This window comes from Archocentrus centrarchus, chromosome 17 (assembly GCF_007364275.1).
Source record: "Archocentrus centrarchus isolate MPI-CPG fArcCen1 chromosome 17, fArcCen1, whole genome shotgun sequence".
In the NCBI taxonomy this organism is placed as follows: domain Eukaryota; kingdom Metazoa; phylum Chordata; class Actinopteri; order Cichliformes; family Cichlidae; genus Archocentrus; species Archocentrus centrarchus.
This window is the reverse complement of record NC_044362.1, coordinates 15,986,293-16,008,787: the sequence shown is the minus strand read 5'-3', so window position 1 is coordinate 16,008,787 and position 22,495 is coordinate 15,986,293. Positions and strand designations below refer to the sequence as shown.

The 22,495-nt window shown below is 39.4% G+C and overlaps 1 protein-coding gene across 1 annotated transcript in view; it reads left to right on the top strand.

Moving 5' to 3' along the window:
* Positions 1 to 657: 657 nt before the first annotated feature.
* The window catches only part of gpc1b (glypican 1b), a 65,349-nt gene continuing 43,511 nt past the window's right edge, over positions 658 to 22,495 (top strand). Inside the window, exons 1-3 of the mRNA XM_030752142.1 lie at positions 658 to 717; positions 901 to 992; positions 1,154 to 1,735. Of these exons, the coding sequence (XP_030608002.1) occupies positions 1,576 to 1,735 (160 nt within the window). The 5' untranslated portion in view covers positions 658 to 717; positions 901 to 992; positions 1,154 to 1,575. The remainder of the gene's footprint in view (positions 718 to 900; positions 993 to 1,153; positions 1,736 to 22,495) is intronic.

Here is a 22,495-nt window from a genome sequence, read left to right as displayed (position 1 = left end):
TGCTTTTTGAAAATGTTGTATTCCATTAAACACCTCACAATCTTTTTTTTTTCTTTTTTCACGTCTACATCCATGGTAATCAGGTGATGGAATGGAATACCCAGTTCTGTAGTGTTTGAAGCTGGGAACTGGGACTCACTGATCTTATTAACTCTATTGAATAAACTGAAAAATATACATTATTTTCTCAACTGAATATTGCTTTCTTTTGAGAGCTACACTACAACACAACAATGTTTGTGCTGTTTTTAATGCCAGAGGAGGTTTTGAAGTGGTATGAAGGGCATAAAAGGTCATTACTGGATGTATAATAAAAGGGCTTTTGAAGTCTAAAAGTCACACAAAGCCTAAATGTATCTCAGAACATTTTTAGGCATGTTTATAGCTATTAACACGTACAGAAGATAATGAAGGCATTCAGCAGGTGACAGGTAAGCGGGCAACAGCATCAGGGCAGGTAATGGCTTGCTGGCCGAGTAATTGCACCTTGAGGAGTGATGTATGCAGATACACCGCAGAATGGAGGAGAAGTACTCAGGAGTGACCTGTAATGTGGGCGGGTACCTGGGCTCAAGGGCACGCCCACACTTCGTCTGTGACACCCGGCTGGTGGTTAACAAGCTGTCAGGAGGCGCAGAGGACATTCCTGAACTGAGAACCGGACCACCTTATCGTGCACGATGCTACAGATGCGTCTAAAAACGAACCGGGTAGACTGTAAGTTTATTCTGAATGAATAAATAGATTAAACAGAATGAAACGAAAATTGCAAGAGTATCATGACCCCCCCCCCCCCTCTCTCTCTCTCTCTCTCTCTCTCTCTCTCGCTCTCTCTCTCTCTCTCTCTCGCTCTCTCTCTCTCTCTCTCTCTCTCTCTCTCTCCGCCTCCTCATTCCACAGAGTGGCAGCAGCGCTGGCACAGCATCGTCCAGAAAGCCCCGAGCTGCGGTATTTGCCTCTGTACACTTCTTCACACAGACCGTCACCAGAAGGTATGAGTCAACACTACCAAGCTGCATGGTTTTAGCCAGTGCTATCTTGTGACTTGACTTTCCCCTCCTATTTTTTTTTTAAACTATTATTATTATTCATAATATTTTCTAGCTTCAAACGCATAACCTAGTTCTTTGATCTTTCGCTTCTCTGTGTGTAGGTAAGCCAAATAAATAAAAGAACCTAAGAAAGAAAAGAAAATCATTGGATATACGAGAAAAGAGACCTGCGCTCATCCTGGCCCGCTGCGTGAGAAGATTAATTCGGGAAAAATAAGAAAGCTTCTGTCCGCTTACTTCACACCGGCCAGTGTTGGAAGTAAGAAGAGTCGGGACCTCTGCGCTGTGAAGAACCGCTCCTGTGCCGGGCAGTAGTGTGCGGAGTGCAGCCACAGACTCAGCAGACGCACTGAAGGAGCAGAAGGAAGACAGGAAGGTGGAGGATATTTTACGCACAACAGCACCAAGCAGCCCTAATTTACAAAAACTAGGAGTCTTCTACTCCGCGTAGAAGTTGGTGTTTGGTCGGATTTGCACTTGACTAAGTCCATAGATACAGTTAGACTGTATCTGGTCGGCCGGTATGGATTCCTTCATTATAGCGGCGCTGGCAGTGTGCTCTCTAACGGCACCAGTCTATGGGGACAAAGGGACGAGCAAAGCCCGGAGTTGTGCTGATATCAGGCAGTTTTACTTGGGAAAAGGGTTCTCTCTGGAAGATGTCCCTCAGTCTGAAATATCAGGTAAGCTTTTGTTCGTGTTGTGCGCACGTTTTTCGGAGCTACACCTCATCTTTATCCCTTAAACTAAAAGTACTCTCAGAAAAATCGTTCTAGCCAAATGTACTATATCACATTCAATAATACTTTAATTATACTCTTAAGAGCCACGCAGCTGCTTTAAACTATATCATAATCTCTTTGCAAATCCCTCGAGGAATGGTAGTCTGTTTGTTACCAAAGTCTCAACTAATCTGTGTACATACAGTCTTAATGTTGTGCTCACAGTGATCTACAGGAAATTGTAATTCGACAGTCTGTACACCCCACATTTAAGGGTATTTTTTTATGGCTGTTTTGGTGTAATTGAAAGCAGAGAAGACATCCATCTATCATGTCACATGGTAAAGCACAAGTGCTCTTTATCTCTTAAGATGAAACACTGCTTTGAAAAGATACTAAGACAGCACAGGCAATCTGTCTATTTGATTCCTGATCAAAACTACGAGAAAGTCACCTGAAATTTTCCCACACTCAATATTTTGGGAACAGAGATACAAGATCTGCAGCTCACTTACTGTTCTCCTTTATTAAAAGAGGCAGAAAAATAACTAAGCTGCTACTCCTGAAGACACTCCCTGATTCTGCCTCTTCTTTAAACTGTCTTATCCTCCTGTGGGGAAAGCCAGCCTATAAATTGCCAGTCACTTGACCGTGTGCTGTAACCATGAAAATATGATGTTGCTCACTGTGTCATTCAGGGGCTGATGTAAGGCAGTCACAAGCCCCTTTGCAGTTTAGTTGATTACATGTTAGCCTCCCCTGGAATTCAGTACAATGCTTTCAAGCATATAAACACACAAACACACACACACACACACACACACACACACACACACACACACACACACACACACACACACAGTTTGCTGCTCTACAGGTACAGTATCATGCATGCATGGACAAGACATGCACACAACCCTTTTTTGTGTAGATTCAAATGGAGCATCACACACTTTTGAACTCTTTGAAGTTTTTCCATTTCCCCAAACTTTGAATGCAACCAGCTCCTTTAAAAAAAAAAAAAAAAAAGCAGATGGCAAACCAAAGTAATCTACTCAATTTATGATTTTTTCCCCCCAAAAAATCACCCTTTTCCTTGATCGGCTGACATATAATTTTTTTTTTCTCACTGTCCAATCCACTTTCCTGAGTGTCATACTAGTAACAGCAGATAAACGCTTCTCCCCTGTGAAAATTGAGAGGTTGGTCAGCACAGACTGAATGGTTCTGAGACAAGAGTGTCACTCATTCAGACCCTTGATTTTTGCACAAACTGTAATCTGTTTTCTGGAAGCAGTTACACAGTGTGGCTGCAGAAAAAAGAAAATAATACGCTTCGGTTGGTGACCCAACAAATAAGAGAAGTTAGATGTTGTTCTTTTAATATGTCTTTAATATTTTCTGCTTCATGTTGAGCTGTCACTGAGCTGCAACAGTATGAGTGTGGATGAGGAACATGATAACACAAAAGTAGATCTTTTCAAGTGATTACGCTCTTGAGTAGGATAGCTGGAATTATAAATTTCGATTGTACTGTAGTAAGTAGATGAAAAAAGTAAAAAGTCTCACATTGCCACTCCATTGATCATTAGTTAGGAGTGAAGGCCAAGTAGTAAGTGGACACTTCTCATTTACTTGATAGACACACTGAATAAATCAATTGACAGAATTAACACCAGCCCTGGTCCTTCAGAGATACCCCCCACCCCACCCCCTTTTAAATGTCTGTAATCCATAATGCTTTAAAGAGCAAATCTGTCTTGTCACGACACTAACTGTACCTCTTGTTTCAATCAATGATGTGGCGCTTACTTGAGTTTTAGGGTCAATGCATCCTCAGTAAGAGAGGAGCGTGAGACACTGATGAGCAGAAAGAGATAGATGTAGAGATGAGACAAAAAGGCAATGGACAGGCTTTGCACATTGACAGTACTTTCATTGTGTCTCAGTGGCTTTGCTTTCTAGCATAAAATACCCTTCAGGTGCTCCGTTCAGGCATTTTAAACATCTTGTAAAATATGAAAGATTTAATTTATTCCTCCTAAACACGAACCGCTTGAATGCTGCAGATGATCTCTGACATTTGCAGAGTGTGTTTCCTGCTGTGACACCAGGGTTTGATCAGCCTAATGTATTGGCTGGGCCTGACTCAAGGTCACATGCTGAGTGTATCTCCCAGAAGCAGTTTGGGAGGAAGAGTTGCATTCCAACTCTGAAAAATGATGTCCACTTTCAGTGTTTTCAAATCCTTTTTCATGGCCTCTGCACAGTTGATGAAATAATTATTCCTCAACACAGAAAGCAGCTTGTGCAGTTATGTATGAGCCAAACACTCAATTTCTTTTTGAAGATGCATAAAACTTGTGTGGAAGTATGAGTAAAAAAAGGGCTGAACAAGATCTACAAGTTATTAAAAACTATGCCCCTAACTAAGCTAAGTTAATTTCATTCAATCAAAATGCAGTTTTTTCACACATTTTCTTTATATTTGAATTATGTACGTTTTTAAGGCATGGATTAAAGATGTGTAGTAAATATGATTCCATATTACAGTCTCTGTTTGATGATAGTCAGCAGTGAATAAAGATTCCCAGATAATCTTTCACATTAATATGCCTTCTAGAATATCTTGGCTAGTCCCATATCCCTAAACTATTTGCCCTGCAGAAAAAGCCATGAGGAGAAAAGCTATTGAGTTAAGGGTGAGTTGTTTGTTATCACTGTGTTGAAGCAATGCTTACTGGACCATGGGTGAACTATAATTTGAGCTCCTTAAACAAGTTCACAGGGGCTAAAGTAAGCTGATTGATGCTTTTAAACAAGCATGATGATGCTATTTCAGCTCGGTAGAGTGCAATCAGTTTTGGAAACAGCTTTTTTTTTTTGTCCATGTTTACCAAAAATGGATGATTGATTTTTATGATACTCATCTGTCTCCTCGCTGCGCTGCCCCCTCCCTGTCCCACCCCATCATTACAGTCTTGATGGCTTATCCTGTTGTCTTTCAGGGGATGACATTCTTCATCTCTCTGTGTTTCTCTCTCATCGGCTCTTAAAGAGAGAGGCGCCAGGCACTCTTTGAAAGCAGTTGGCAGCCATCGGGTGTTAGATCCTCAATGTCACATAAGCCTATACAAAGAGACAAGCTGTATGAGACATCTGCAGGAAGGCTGGTAACATTTTGGTGTGCCATTGATTTTCCCATGCTGTATTTGTGTTGTTGGTTGCTGGTTGCTACACGCTGACTGTGAGTTGCACAGTGCTCTGGGGTGTCATTATAACCAGTGTTTGGCTAATGATACAGTACGACTGCTATTTACCAAGACTGCTAGGAACTCTTCTTGACTAAAGACTGGCTTGTGGCTGGAAATATGGACTGATCTGTGTGGCAGCCAACCATGAGAAGTATGAGAATGTTTTGAACTCAGCAGCTTTACTCAGAATTTGGGGGGGTGAACGTCTTAAATTGTATAAAAGTAGCACTGAAGCACTGGTCACTTCTCTCATCTCTTTGACTAAGGGTAATGCTAAAATAATGGCTGCTATTGTGTTTGCTTCCCCTCACCCCTCTTTCCAGCCAGAGGTTAAATGTAAAAGGAGTCCACTGCCAACAAAAAACGAAGCTGGCAAGCAAAAGACAGGCTGCAAAATTATCACCAGAACAGCAAACAAGCAAATGGTGAGTTGACGGGTGTTGGTATTGCTCACTGTGTTGAGCTGGCACCCTGTATGTTGTAAAGACACTGCACAGGCCCAGGTTCAAATCCACTCAGGGCACTTTCCTGAGTGTCTTCCCTGCAAATGGAGATTTCATTAAAATAGACATGCTTGTGGTGGTATCTAATTTTTGCACTATGAGAAATGTGCTTTCATGCCAGTAAGGATGATGATGAAAAAAAAATCACTTCACAGTCTTACAGATTATTGTGACATTATTGCTCCACTGCATTATTATTCGCTCACTCTCAAGTAGATGCGTTGTGTTATCGTACTGTAACAGCAAACAGCTATGATGAAAGTACATTTGCAGGAAATGACGACAAGCTAGGTAAAGCACTTTTAGTACTACACTACACTATTCAAATATTAGTTTTAATGTTAAAAAAACACTGCATTTTCTTTCTTTTAGTTTTTTTCACTCTGAAGTTAAAATGAAACCACACTCAGTCAAAGTGGTTATAGAGACTCTATTTTTCTCAATCCAAGGACATAAACTTATGGACACCTGGCAAAACACTTATTGTACTGTACATACATCCATCAAAGTAATTGAAGTGCTGTTAGATTTATGTTTAATATTTGTATAAATATGTTTTTTTTTTTTTTTTCAACATCTCAACTTAAGCGCATGTGTTGCACAAATGTGACTGCAAGTTGACATTTTATTGTCTCGTCCATGTCCAAGTAAGGTTATCAAATAAACTGGGTACTCAGATGCTAATGGATACTAAAAATGATCAGATTACATTACTCATTTGCAACAGTGTCAATACCAGCCGCGCTTGTCTTCACCTCCTCCAGCTGACACACAACTTGACATAGCACCGATGCAGACAGGCAGGCACACAGCCCGTCTCCTCAATAGCAGCTGAAGTACTTGATATTCACAATAGTGAACAACACTTTATGAGGAACATCTCGATTAAAAGAGTAGTAGAAGGAAAAACCCAATCAGATGGACAATGTCAGCATCTTACTGTATAATGGCTAAGATCCAGAATGTCCTTACTTCTGTCATTTTATCTCAAATTTGTCACAACAATCGCACTTCAATACTAACACATCCAACATTGCAAGTCTGCAATAAATGCCATTACACTAATGCACAATTATGCCAGCATGAGTAAATAAATAAATAAATAGAAAAAAAAAATTCTTATTAAGAGCATTGTAATATAATAGTCACTTAATTGTCGCTCTTGCTCTCAGTTGTTTGCTTACAGAAAAAGCCCTTTGCATCCAAACTTTAAAATAACAGTCCAGCAAAACCCTCCTCTGTTTAAACATTGTATTCATGTAAGCTGCATGGATAAATGAATGCACGTGTAGTCCTTTTCTATAAAGGGCTCTTTGTAGATAAAGGGACTGAGGAAACTTAAACATAAATAGAAAATACTGTGTGTGCTGAGATAAGTGTTAGCCCTATCTCTAGCCCATATTCCCACTGATGTGGTGTTCTTATTCTCCTTATGTTGGATAACTAATTGATCACACAGAATTACATATGAATGGAACTCATTAACTGACTTGGAGATAAGAGAGCTGAAGCTTATTTGAAGGTTGATGTCAGCATAAAGCCCCGCGCTTCTGTTGGTCTTCCTCTTCAAACAGATTAAAGCAAAAGCAACAGTTGTTTCAGTATCACAGCGTGCAGGCTCATAACTCTGCTGCAGTTTAAAGTGTGTCAATTCCTGCATCTGGGCTCCTGTCTGCGCTAGTTTGTGTGTAGCACAGAGTGTTTGCAAGCGTGCATTTCTTTTTGTGTGTGTGCGTGCAAGCGTACCAACTGAATACACCAAAGTTGTTAAAATGCTGAAGTCAGTAAGAAGCCTCTTGAAGCATTAAGCCATAATGGGCTGCAGGGAGCATGAAACAGACCACAGCATGTTTGAAGTTCACAGAGAGAGGGGGGGAGGCAGGGAGGGAGATGGACTGCTGACTTGCTTGGCCTGCTCTGGTCTGCTTGATTCTTCTTGTCCTGCTCCGCCCTTTTATCAGGCTGTAAGAAAACCCAAAAACCCCAAAATATAAAGCATGACAGGGAAAATGGTGAAAAGAAAATTACCTCTTTTAAAATTTCCTTTTGCAATCATTGTTTATTCTCAAAAGGCCCGTTAGAAACACGAAACTCTGCTTGAAGAAAGCATCAGTTACTTTATTTGACTCATTTTTGGCAGACTGGTATAACAGCTGACCAACCTGCCACCATTTTTGCTTATATCTCCTATGACTAATGTCAGAAAATTACAACTATTTTCCACACTTTCTAAGACACTGAGACTGGCAGCTGGCTTTTACAATGTGATGTACTACCCTGACAAGCATCATCTGCTTCCTCTATGACCTACGTGAGTTTCAGTAGCAACCACCACTTCCTCTTCGCTCATCTTGGTCTCCCCTTGTCTTATGTTCCCTTACCTAATGTGAAAATAGGACTTCACATGTAGAACCCTCCATAAGCAAGCATACACACAAACAACAGACACACCGATGACAGCACAGACAACAGGGGTTGGCAGTATCTTTGCATCAGGCATGTGTGTGTGTGTGTGTGTGTGGTATCGGGGCATGTGTGTTGCTTCCCTCTGAGGGTGGCAATGTGCTGGTGTATGACTCCTCTTTTGTCTTCAGAGAAATTGGTTGTGTCAAAAGAAGAATTATTCTCTCATCACAGTAAGCTCCTTCACTGTCTCTACTTGTGTGTGTGTGTGTGTGTGTGTGTGTGTGTGTGTGTGTGTGTGTGTGTGTGTGTGTGTGTGTGTGTAAGGGGGTGGGGGATAGTGGAGTAGGGAAAGGGGAAGGTTGGGTGCAGATTTGTGTACATGTACCCAGTGTCTCCTCGAGTGCATGTGAGACTCTCCATTTGTGGGTTTGCCACAGAGGTGTGCGCTGTGCGTGGTTTCTGAAGTTGAACTGAGAATGTTATTAAGGTGCTCTCTTTTCATTTGCTATCCTCAAGTACAAAATTGTGTCTGTGCATCACTGCGGGCATTTTTATTTAGCTTTTTTTTTTTTTTTTTCAGTTGCATTAATGTGCATGTGCACCATGCCGTGCTTTTGTGGTTCATGTCCCCTCCAGCAGTGCTTTCTATAGACTAGGTGAGAATTTGAAGTGTCAAGGATCTGGCTCAGGCTATGAGGGTGTCCTCTCTGTTACTCCAGCTGCCTTCCTTGTTCTCCTGCTGCAAATGCAAACCAGTGGCTACTGCCATTTCAAGCGAGGTCTTGCGGTATAATTTTTACAAGGTGACACACCCTACCAACGCACATATGCACTGTCTGCAGCTGTGAACCACAGGATGTGTTGGGAGATCTTAGTTATTCCCCCCAAAAAACATCCCAGAGCAGAAAACCTGAGTCTATGGCACTATGGCAGCAAATTTTGTAGATGCAAATGGACAAACCCATGTGTGGAGTTGGGTATTTATTAAAGTGTTTGATTCTGATTGCCATTTTTTTTTTTTTTTGAAGATTCGTATATCTGTTTGTTGGGGATTTGGAGCGGATTTGTTCCCAAATAAAAATTTCCAAAGAAAAAAAAATCTTCAGCTTTTTGCCCTTAATTCACCCCCCCCCCCCGACACACGCACACACACACACACACACACACACACACACACTACCTCTTAAGTTATAAAATCTCAAAAATAATCAATACCAATGAAAACTTGCCCGTCACAGTTTACAGCAGCCCAAGATGATGGTCAAATTATTGTTTTGTCCAACTAACCACCCCAACCCAGAGAAAGAGTTCACACATGACTAGGAAATACTTTGTATTCCACTGCTTGAAGTGATTTGTGTGTGGCAGATACATTTTTTTACAAATGCCTTGTGTGAAACTCAGGCACACTCTTCAGTGCTTTCTTCACTTCATATCCAGTTCTTTATACTCAGTATATTGAAAAGAAATCGATGGAAACAGCTGTCAGGCTTATATCTACAAATATTAAAAAAAAAAAAAAAAAAGATGAAATGGGTGTTGAAGAGAGATTGCGCCAGTGAAAAAAAAGAGAAAATTAAAAAAAATTGGCAAAAATATGAATACCTAAAATCTGTCAAGCACCTCACTGCAGTGACATCTGGCACACACGGTAGAAATTGAATAAAGATTGCACAAACAGGTACAGCAGTACACATATGCCTCAACTGTACACCCTTCTTTTATGAACAAACTTAAGAACACATAGGCAACATCTCTGTGGAATGAAAAAGGGCAAAACATGACTGCAAGTTATCAGCAAGCGCACATGTTTCTGAATTAGTGTGTGTGAGACGCAGACAACCCAGGTGTTTCTCGACTTGTGAATATCCTCTTTGTCTTCGTTTTCCCATCCTTTCCCCTGAGGTGTAAACATCATTCTCCTTAATTCCTTCCAAAGAGCATGTTTCCATACTTTGGTTGCAGAAGCATTGTCACTTCTCTTCAGCTCTATCAAATCTCCAGCTCTTTTTTTTTTTTTTTTAATTGGTCATTTGGAGGTCTTTCTTTTAGCTGCTTTAGGCAAGTGCCTGGACACAATAGTAATTACTGCTTTCTTTTTTCTTTTTTTGCTGCTTGAGCATTTATAATTTCCTGAAGATTTTCCCTCAACGAGATAAACTGTTTCACACTATTTTCTATTACTCTAATTATTTCTTCCTACTGCATACTCTCTCCCTCCCTAAGTCTTTTCTGCCTTTGAGCCTTTATCGCTCTCATTCTTCCCATATCTGCTCCTGCAGAGGAAGTTGTGAATTCATTTATTTTTCATGGGAAATTTACTGCATGTTTGCAGATGTGCTGCAAAAACACTGCTGGTTTGCTTCTGTTACTCGTCTGTGATTTTCTTGACTGCATACTGTTGTGATCTGTCTATAGCCTGAACATTAACTCCACATCTTTTTAAGGTGAAAGGATGGCACCCTTAGAGTGGTCTGTCCTCTAAGCTTCAGTAAAGAGATGCATGGACAATGTGAGAACAAGCCAGAATAATTCATAATATGTATGATTTAATTTTAATCTTCTTATATTATCAGGGCACTTAAGGTCAAGGTTTTACAATATTTTGAAGAGAAACCCAACAATCAAATGAATGAGGAAGAATACCTTTTTAATCTCAAACAGAACCCGGCCCATGCTTAGACTAGTTGATGAGAGGAGAGTGGAGACAGAAAAGATGAGCATTTAAAACCAAAAACAAAAAGATCAGTGATGTAAGGTCCAAAGAACGCTGTCGCACATTATGTCAGACCTCCACTACCCACAAAACCTTTATTTGCCACTGTACAGACACACACATGCACACACTACAAAAAACAAACAATAAACAAAAAAAAAGTCATTGTGCTCCATTGGAGCTTGCCTGGCACACTGAACACTTAAAACCAACTCAAGGAAAATTTTGTTCTTACAGTAGCTCAGTACACAGCCCAACGTCAGCTGTGAAGTCTCAGTGTGTGTGCCATCCGGCCCCAGCACGCGACGGCATAAAAGGGAGAATCTGATTAGCAAACTCACAGGAGGAGCGCCAATCACTCCACAAGGTGCTGCTCCCTGCACTACTCTTTCTGCACCTTAACTAAAAAGCAAACCCCGCTGCTACACATGTGTGTTTGTAAAATTAGAACATATAGTTTTACCTACACAAAAATGTAAAAATCAGTTTTTATTAATTTTTTTATTTTAATGGATAAATGATAAATTTTTTTTGGTTGGACCTCTAAAATAAATAAATAAAAGTGAATGTGTTAGGCAGGCAGACGCCCTCTGCATTAACTGGGAGCTGGTACTACAGCGCCTGGTAACTAAAAGGCTCTGCTTCTGATTCTGATTTGGAAACTCTAACAACCACATGTGAGCCTGAATTCTGAGAGCAAAGTGCTCTGTTGGGATAATATGGTACTAAGAGGTCTTTTATATGATGGAGCTTGGCCATTAAGAGTTTTGTATGTAAGGAGGAGAGTTTTAAAACCTTTTCAGATTGTTAACGGGGAGCCACTGAACAGAAACTAATATGGGAGAAAAATGATCTCTTTTGCTAATCTGTGTCAGTGTTCCCACTGCAGTCTTTTAGATCAGATGGAAGGCTTTCATAGAGTTATTGGGGCATCCTGACAATAACGAACTGCAAAAGTCCAACAAATGCATAGGCTAGGTTTTCAGCATGACTCTTGACACAGCGTATTCCTAATGAGTGAAGGACATCTTATGATTTGTTTTACAAATTAAAGGACATAAACTGGTCTGTTCATGACTTCTTTACAAAAAAAAGTTTTAATATTATTTTGAATCTTCCTGGAGCTCTATTTTCCCACATGCACTTTTACCATCTTCATTTGCTTATACTTTGACTGTGTTTACAGACTTTAGAGCTCTGTGATCTTACAGCATGTCTGCCTCTCCAGCTGGTACAATTTGGAGATCTGAACTTTCTAAATGTTCTAAACTGCAGAGATCACCGGCCCTTTAAAACATCAGTTCTTGTAATAAACAGGATACCTGAATAAGTTCTTCTAAATGTGCACTGCAGTCTTTGTCTTAGATCTTTGCTTCTGGTAAAGCAGTTTCTTCAGTTTACTGGAGTCCACTTCAACTCTCCTCTGCTGTCAGATGTTGTGCTTTCTAAGCACATTCTTCTGTATTTAAAGAGTGAGATGCGATTTCATGTGACATCATTTGTCAAGGATTATTTGTGACCAAGAAAGGCCTGAGTGGTTCATGGTGGTTTGCTTATTTGGCTTGACCAGCCCTCGCTATTTAATTTTGGAGGTAGAGTGACTGTCTGAAGATGGAAGACTGGGAAATGACCGGAGGATTACTAAGACTTTGTGAGAAGAGGGTCACATAAAAAAAAGCTCATAATTATAGGGGGAAATGTGTAATTACTGTCAATTGTCATCCTGTTTGATGGTATAAGATTAGTTTTTATTACCCAAAGCCTTATTTTTGTGCTTTCCCCCCACTTTTCTGACTCACTATCCGCTCTTCTTGTTTTCCTCCTTAACTTGTTCAGTGTTTCCCCTTTTCTATCTGTCGACTCCCTTTACCAACCAATTTCACTAACTCTTGTCAGTTTCTCAGTATGTGTCCCTTTCCTTTGCCTGCTTATGAGCATCACGACCTCCAAATAGACCTGCCATTTGAACCACTTAGTTGCTGGTGCTCCTGTATGCTGTATCTTTCTAACTAAAAATATAATAGTGGAAAGCTAGTTTAGAACACGTGTAAGGAAATACTGCTGTTTTTGGATATATCATACCTGCTTGGCTCCATACTTGTGGCAGCACATGACTGCATTTCAAAAAATGCCAAAAAAAAAAAAAAAAAAAAGAGTTTTCCAAGCATACAATTTAAAACACAAGAAGCAGTCTTTTTTTGAAAGGGCTTCCTCCACTATACCACACCTAGACACCTTTTTACACTTCTCCCCTTGTTTATAGGGGGGTGGCAAGCAGTGAACAAATGAACTTGAAATGACAGTGACTTACTTAGCTCACCCTGGCTTCTGTTCAGCTGTAACAGAGCATTTGAGTCAGAATCACTCATTAGGGCTTCATTTGTCTTGTTATTTGCTATCTCTTCTCCTTTGCAGTTTTCATCTCTTCTTCCCACCCTGCAGAGTGTTCTCTCATAAATATTTTACTTCCCAATGAACTCTGTCAACCCAACCTTTGCGCATGGCTGAATCACTTACATGTGTTTATGGCACATGATATGTTCATGCATATCACATTAAGTCTGTGCATATTTAAATGCATCCTATCAAAAACTGTTCATCTTGCTGCATTACTCCAAGAGTGCAACTCAGTGTGCTATTTTTGTTCATACTTATATAACACAGGGTTTATATAAAACTTCCAATTTGTTCAATTTGCTTATTATTCCAGTACTCACAGGTGAGAAAGAAAAAAATATTCATGGCAACAAAGTTTTAAAAATAGCTTTATTCACATGGCAAAAAAAACCCCAAAATGCTTTGCACAGACATTAAAAAACCTGCAGGTTCAGTAAAATTCAAGATAAATCAGAAATCTTAACAAAAGATGTAGGACGAGTACAAACATAAAAAGTCAAACAGTTCAAGTGCATGCAGTGCTAACATAGCCTACTTGATCTTCTCTTGCACCAGAGTTGAGGATCCCTGTAGACGATTGTTTGTCATTAGTTTTTACCGTGAAACTGCTAACAGACTTCTTCTGAAGGGTGTCACACAGCTAAGTAATAAAATAAATATTTCCGTGTAGTCTAAACGATGTATAAATATATGTTAGATAGTGTTAAAATTCCAGTTGTATGTGATATTTCCATTTATCTTGCTGCAGCATTCTGGACCACCTGAAGCTCGGAAAGGTTGTGTTGACAGAAACAGGAACACAGCCAGTTTTTAAGCTGACTGGAATGTAATAAAGGCATGGCAGTAGGAGGCAGGGATAGACACAGTCTTTCATCTTACACTGTTCTCCTCTTCAGCCTGTCTGAAACTCACAGCTGACTGAAAATACGCAGAAGGTGATATAGTAAATTCAGCATCTTGCAGCAGTGTATTTCAGCCGAAATCCCTGACTCATCAGTGTCATATTAGACACCTTGAGGGAAGCTTAACTGTCTTCCAGTATTTGTATCCAGTGACTTTATTGGTGATTGTAACAGAAAGCTTTGTCAGAGATAGTCTAGCATCTCTGGTCTTCATTTTTATGCCTGAGTGTGCGTATTTGGTCCAGGATCTGGTTTAAACTAAAAGCCTTCTCTTTAAATCTTTCATGCTCTTGCTGCGATCCTACTGAGATAAAAAGAGAAGCTGAGAGATGATTCAAAGGGCTTATAACGCAGTAGTGTATCCATGCAGATTCAGTTTCATTTTGTCTTTCTTTGTGCCTTTTTTTTAATTTCACCTAAGAATCATTCTTTTTCATCTTCACTTACTCTTATTATCTGTTTTCTGACAAAGAAAGGTTGCATGCTGAATCATTTTTCATTGTACACATGCGCTTGCATATGTCTTTGTGTTTGTCTGCTTCATGTATCCTCTAAAAAACTTGTTATGGACATCTACACTGTGTTGGTAAATCTAGCTGTGAAGCAGCAGCAGTAGTAGTCTTCTGTCACACAATCTGTCCCTTGTGTGTCCCTATACCATGCACCCAACTTTCCCAGAAAACCCTTGCAGACTCAGTCCCAGCCCTGGGGCCTAGTGCATCACTCAGTCAAATTGAATCACAAATCCTTTTGGGCAGAAGAGACTGTGGCTCAGGATGAATGGTTTTGGTTTGTCATGTGATGTCTGCTGATGAATGGCCAGGGCCTAGAGGACTGAAAGGGCTGAACCAAGGTAAGTGGGATCTGTGTAGGTCATTTCCCAGGCGGATTTTGGTCATAATTATTGTCCTTCTACAGACTGAACTTTTTTTTGCTCTTCAAAACTAACTTCTATATAACAACACTGACTTTATTTTTATTTATTTATTTTTTTTAGATTTCTTAAGCATTAAAAATGAAACCCCTTGCTGAAAGTACATTTGACAGGAAAAAAGACAACAACGATGTCCCTGTCTTTTGGCAAATTTGCCTTTCTTTGCAATATAGTGACACAAAAAGAGAAAATTTTATGTTTCATATTGGAATGTTTTCTCAAAAGAGTTATGCTCTCACTGGGATCAACTCTCTTATTATAAGAAGACACTTTCTTCTTAAATCTTCCATCCATTTTTCAGGCTCCTAGTATTTTCTGATATGACTTTAGAATTTAAACTTACCTCTTTTTTTTTTGCCTTCATTTGCTCTTTACTCCCTTCACATCTCTCTTGGCTCACTTGCCATGATTAGGCACAGCTGTCACACTTATCCAGAAACCCCTCTTCTTTTTTTTCTTCTTCTTCTTTTTTTTTTTTTTGTATTGAACTGCCAATTGGTCAGCTGTCTTTCTCATTCCCTGGACCTGTTGCTATAAAATGATGTCAACAACTGTGGCTTATACCTTGGCACAAAGGTCATTCTGATCCCCCTGACTCCTGATCCTCTGACTGCTTCGAGTCAGGTCATTTAGCAAATAATTACAGTAAATGTGTCTGTGTATATTGCATCTCTGTGTGGTATTCAGTGTGCATTACCTAAGATACAAACTGAAGATTGCTTGATTTTGACTTAACTTGATTGTAATTTGTGTGTGTGTGGTGTGTGTGGTTGTGTGTGTGTGTGTGTGTGTGGTGTGTGTGTGTGTGTGTTTTGCAGCTCAGTGAGATCAGATTTTATTTGTTGTACCGTGTTTTTTGGGAGGCCATAAAGGAGAGTAAAAACAGAACACAAAAATAACTGTAAAATAACAGTGGAGCACTGCCCTAACTCCTCTGTATTACTCTGTGAGATAGTGATGAGTACCACTCAGGTTTACTGAGGCGGTTCAGACCATGGGAAACTGGGCTGTGACTCGAGGTGATAGAAACTTAAATTATTTGCCTCAGTCTGTGTTTTCTCCACAGCTTGCTGGGCAACGAGGGTGAGATGACCTCTGGATGGTGATCGTGTGCTGTGGTGCTCACACACGCAATATGCAGTTAATGCATAGAATTCACACCCACTGCCTTTAGTTTTCCATTCTTAAATTCAGGGAGCATACTGTATATTTTAATCACTCCATGGCTCATGGATATAAAAAAAAAACACTCTCTGACATTAAATGAGTGGTTACCATACAACTATGATTATATAATGAATTTGTGTAACCACTGCTGTTATATAAATGCAGTTGGTGGTGTTTTATGCAAAATAAGTACAAATTAATAAATTATGAAGCATTTTGGGTGGCACTTGAATTTATGTGACAGGATAATAACGGATTGGAAATAATGAGGGACAACACACTGAAGTAATATTGAGTGATATTTTGTTACTAATATAGTAACCCTCTAACAAATTGCTAAAATTGCATTGTCTGTAAGCTGATGATAATGAGGTAATATAAAGCACTAACACATTTAAGATATCAAAATGTTTAGTGAACTGCAGCCATTTTCACATATTAAGCTGCCCAGTCTCACACATGACACAAATGAGGAACTACTATAAGACTTTACAGTATTAGAGAGAACACCCAAACAATCAGATGATCCACTATGAGCACACTAGGTGATGGTGGGAAGGAAAAATTCTCTTTTAAAGGGAAGAAACCTGTGGTAGAGCCAGGCTCAGGGAGGGATGGTCATCTGCTGCAACTAGTTTGGGGCTGAGGAGAAAGAAAATAAAAAGGAGTGCATCAATACATGGGACAAAACATAGGCTATGGGAGAGAGAAGGCAAAATGTAGTGACATGCAGCAGTAGTATATAACCACCCGGAGAGTGAAAAGAGGTGAGTGGAAAAGAAATGCTCAGGGTATCATGGGAAATCCTCCAGCAGCCTGAGCCTATAGCAGCATAACTGAGGGATGCTTTAGAGTCACCTGATCCAGCTTTAAATATAATCTTTATCAAAAAGGACAGTTTTAAGTCTAATCTTAAAAGCAGAGAGGGTGTCTGTCTCCCAAATCCAAACTGGAAGCTGGTTCCACAGGAGAGGAGACCAAAAGCTGAAGGCTCTGTCTCCAGTACTACTTTTAGAAACTCTAGGAGCCACAAGTAAGCCTGCAGTCTGAGAGCAAAGTACTCTTTTAAATACTATGATACTAGGAGGTCTTTAAGATTTGAGGGGGGCCTGATTAGGCTTTTAAATTCATTTCTGAATTTAAGAGGGAGCTGATATGGAAGTCGATATGGGAGAAATATGGATAATATGATTTCTTTTTCTCATCCCTGTCAGTACTCTCACTGCAGCATTTTTGATTAACTGAAGGCTTTTCAGGGAATGTTGTCCACGCTGTAATGAATGACAATAGTCCAGGCTAGAAGCAATGAATGCATAAGCTATTTTTTTCCAGCATCATTCTGATACAGACTGTTTCTCAGTCCTACATATTGGTTTAATATGCACTGAAGGAGATGTCTTGATATAAAATGACACCATGATTGTTCACATTACTACTGGAGACCAAAGTAATGCCATCTAGAGTAAGCATCTGTTTTCTAATATTACCTAAGAGAAACATGTATAATGTACAAAGTTGTTTAAATGTGCTATATAAATAAATTTGACATTGACATTGACAAAGTACTGGTCTAAGCTCAGAACCCTGTGAAACTCACGGTCATGTGTGAAGACAACTTCCCATCATTACATGTACTCTTGGACATCACATAAACTTTGTACTAGCGATCTGACAGACCATATAACTTGTGTTCTTATGTAAAATTCAACCAATTAATATCTGGAAAGGTTCAAAGCTGAAGTGCAACTGTGAAAAGCTAAATTTGACTATATTACAAAATGATAAATGTTCAAAATCTTTTTCCTGATCACAGCCTCTCAAAGTTTGATTCTCTTCATTTCATGACATTTGGAATTATTTTGCCATCGATCCGCTTCCAAAAGCATTAGTACAAGCATGGATATAGTATATAGTAACTTTTATGTGAGTTAAACTGGAAACTGATTAGTTGCAAATTAGTGTGCAGCGTGATGTTTTTTAATTCAGCTATATGCTGACATTCAGTTATTTGGGGTGATATCAGCTGAGCAATGATGCAGCCAGACGTAGATGTAAAGGGTTACAGTAAACTTTGTCATCTGCCTATGCTTGCAAGGGTCAGAGGAGGTTGTTTGCATGCAGCAGAAAATGTATTAATGTACTAACTGTTTAAGTGAGCCTTACACAATAACCAACTAGTAAATTGTACACAGAATTATGCTGACTTTTGACTATATCTGGGATGAATAACAGAAGTACTGTCAAAATCATTACTCCTTTGTTTTTTTTAAAGTACCACAGATAGACAAAATAACTTACTGGCACTGATTATAACTATAACGCGTTATGTTATGATAGCTCACTCTAGTCTTTCTCATGAAGAGCATTTTCTGTCAAGCTTCATCTTTCCCTCCTTTCACATATTTTCTAAAACCACTAGCTCCCACAAGTTGCTTTTCCTGAAGCAGATGTATTTATATATTTATTCACTGCATTGTGGCATTGGTGTATGCATGTGTTATCAGTATTATTATTACGTTTCTTTGAATAGATAGATAGATAGATAGATTGGCCCCCATATCTGCTTGTCAGTGACAGTGTCAGTTGTTATTTTTGTGCATTCTCTGACAATAATATGATGACAAAATGACACTAATAGCCATATGCTGAAATGGTCTCTGAGTAAAAACCTAAACCAAACCTTTTCCTGATTGTTGATGCTGCTTTTTTACCATCATCAAATCAGTATTTTAATCAGTCTAAGCTGTAGCTCTGGTGCCTATAATTCTTAATAGCCTTTCCTATCATGTCAGTAACAGGAAAAGCATTTGCATGATTATAATAACATTCAGTCATCACCAATCACACGTTATTACAGTATTAGGTTAAATAACTCGGCGTCTTAATTTCAGAAGGTTTTAGTCAGAATGTATACTTGTCAAGATTTTCTGTTCAAATTTGCTGATGTGGCAAATGACAGATGAAAGAAAACTTCTGCTCTTCTTTGACTGTTTACAGATTAGATTCCTATCTTTTCCACTTAAACTCTCTGGGAAGCACACTCCTGGTCTCTCAGGATCCCAGTGAATTCTTGCCATCTGAACACATCTGCATCCCCGTTAAACACATTCACAGCAGGTGGCTCACCTGGCTAACTGTCCCCTTAACTGCTATAAAGTCCATCCAAATTGAAATGATCATTTGACTCTGCAGCATAGCGAATGGAATGATTTAGGTTGGGAAAGATGAAATGGACGGAAGAGATTTTGAGCCTGTGCATGTGTGTCCCTGTAAAGACCCTCTGAAAGTGTGTCTGCCTTTTTTTTTTTTTTTGTCTGCAGGATTGTGCTTCATGCTTGTTTAGCAAACAGAACCTTTTGTGGTTTAGGATTTCGAGTGACCCTCCAGGCATTTCTGTGGTGTGTTTGTGCGCTTGTACTGCATGTATGAGTTTGTGTATGTGTCTGTGTGGAACAGTGTGGAGCAGATACCTGCTTTTATGAGCAGGTCTGTCCTTGCAGTGAGACCATCGTGTAGCACTTGTAGGGGCCTTTGCTGAGCAGTGCAACAGTATTAGGTGATACAGACATCTACCCGGGCAGTCAAGTTTAATAACACTGTCAAGTTTCTGTTCCTTTTACTGAAGCAAAAAAGACCTTCTCTTTCTTTTTCTTTTTCTCAGTTCTTTCTCTTCTTTTTCAACCAGTCCATGTCTTTTTTTATCTCTTTTTCTTACCATAGATTCTCAGTAGGGACCACTGTCTGTGAGTTCTAACTACCCTCCTCTTCTGTCGTCCCCCCGTTTTTAGCCCAGGGCCAGCTTTGATGTTCACTGTCTTTACTCTCTGAAGCAATGCTGCTTTGCTGCAAAGGAAACACCCCATTTCACTCCTTTCTCTGTTTCTTTTCCTTTTTAGCACTGTAGGTGAAAAGAAACCAGCATTCCATTGTGACAACAGTGCTCAGCCAGCTGTTAGGTAACCAATAACTAGGAATAAGCTGCAACTCTCCTATTGCCACCAGTTACTTTGCTATTCTAGCTGGAACAGAAGATTTTGTAGAACTATTAATTAAACTTTGGCTACATCAGTCATAGGCTTTGACCCTCACCCCCACCCACGCCCCCAAATTCTGCCATAGTTAAAACTGTATGTTTCTGTTAATATCAACAAGATTCCAGACATTGTTTAATAACTGTTGAAGTCAGTTTTTTAAATTTTCTTTTAATTTTCATTTTTTATTTCTATTTCTAGATAATAATATGGCAATTTTGTGTACAAATTATATATTGTCATGAAAATCCAGACAGGTACATCAGAATCCCTTACAAACATACATACACCTGCATACACAGATGCACAAAACACCTGCTATATAAATGCCCAAAAGTACACATGTTGCAGATCAAAGTGGAGCGCTGTATTTTAGCTATGGTTGCACATTTCTGTAGCGATTTTTCAGCCACTGGAGTATGCGTGTGCCTTTCTTTCATCTAATTTAAAGGGGAAAAAAATCCCCATAAAGATTAAATAGGGCATGATCGAACATGCCTACTTTGGCATAGCTCAGTGGTAGCTGACAGATCTGAAGTTAATTAAAAGTGCTTTTTGTCCATTGACTGATGCCAGTTCAGTGGGACCGTGGTTGTTAGATGGGCGTAGGTGGAGGGTGCAGGCTGGGCCACACAACGACGGGCTTTGTTAGAGGTTGTGATGCAGGAAAAGGCTATAGATGTCTGACAAGTTCTGACTTCACTCAACACAGTGGACTTCAGAGCATTCACCTTCTCACAGCTGGATGGGAGGAACAGGTGGTGGGATGCGAAGGAGGAATTACATTCCTTGTTAATAACATGGTGGGGAATAATTTGGAGTAAAGTATAATGTATTATATTTCATCCATAACCATTTCTCCATCTATTATGAAATATGTGTTTATTGTTTTCATAAACTAAATTATATTTTCCATCAGTTGCATTTAAGTATTTTTTTTGTTGTTGTTGTTTTCTGTACATGAAGTATTTTTGTGTAGTTTAATAGTTTTCTTCTTTCTTGTGCATGCAAATGCATGATTTCTAAACTTGTGGCATGTTGCGGGACCATCATATTCACTCTTTCCTGATAAAAAAGTGAATATATGCGTTTCACAATGTCGGCCAATTCCATGAGATTAAAAATGAAAATAATCTGTAGCCTTAGTCACAGGCAGTCTATACTTGTTATGTAACAAAACTGTGTAATCTTTTGCTCATAAAAGGCAATTATTCGGCTTACAGAACAACATTGAAAGAGAAAATGAGTCTGGAGTACAAATAAGTAATATTAATAATTATATCATATATATGAATAGGTGTATGTATAGGTATGTGTAGCAAGAGTGAATATTCTTGTAAATGCTAAGAAACTAGTAGCAGTGACATTACAAGCTCAGAAACTTTGATAGCTAAAATCATTCAGTACCTTTAGCTAGTAGCTGAATAATGGCACTGCCAACTACATGCCATCTCTGTCTGCTTTTCATTGGTGCCAAGACTTCTGCTGTGACATGGCAGAAAACAATGAAATATATAGGAGTAAAGTACTTTTAATTTCTTTTCTTTTCATTGCTCGATCTCTCTTTTCTTCCTGCCAACATTTCTTTCTCTGTAATGTTTTAAAAAAAAATTTCTATCCCAGCCTCTTCTCCTCCTCCCTCTCTGGTTGGATGGATAACCATCCACCCTTTCAGCAAAAGCCTGTGGCCTGTCTGTCTCCCTGCAGCCTTCCTCTCGAGTCTCTCTCCCGCCCTTCTCCTCTGCCTTCATCTCACTCGATGGAGGATAACCATCGACCCTTTCAGCACAAGCCAGCTCTTTTTTTAATGACTGTTTCCAGTGAAGGAGGACAGTGGAGAAGCTTTGTCCCACTCACTGCGATGCATTTCAGCAGCTCAGGGAAAATGAGAAGTTTATGAAATTTTGGGTGGCACCAAAAAAAGCAACAATTTGATGTGTTAGTAAAATGCGATAAGATTCTTCCTTGTTTGGCTATGCCCGTTCCGTCATATATGCTATCTAATATAATATGTGTACTAATTAAAATATTCACATGAAAACCTACAGGTATGGTACTACAAGTGCTTTAGTACCATCAGCAGTCTTCAGCTTCTTCTTCATCGCCTTCTTCTGCTACATTTTTTTTCAGGCATTTATTTCCTTGCTTCTACTAAAAAAATGAATGACCATGTTTTACATCATCCAGTGATTTTCTTAACTGCTTATCCAACACTGGGTTGTTGAGGAAGGGGGACCCTATCACAGCTGTTATTAGGCAAAATGTGGGACACACCCTGCATGGGTCATCAGTCTATCACATAGCTAACACAATGTTTCTCCTTACAAAAAAAAACAAACAAACAAAGCATTTAATCTGGGCAATGGTGGTAGTAAAATCAGATGAACTGAGAAGTAACATTTGGAAGGAAG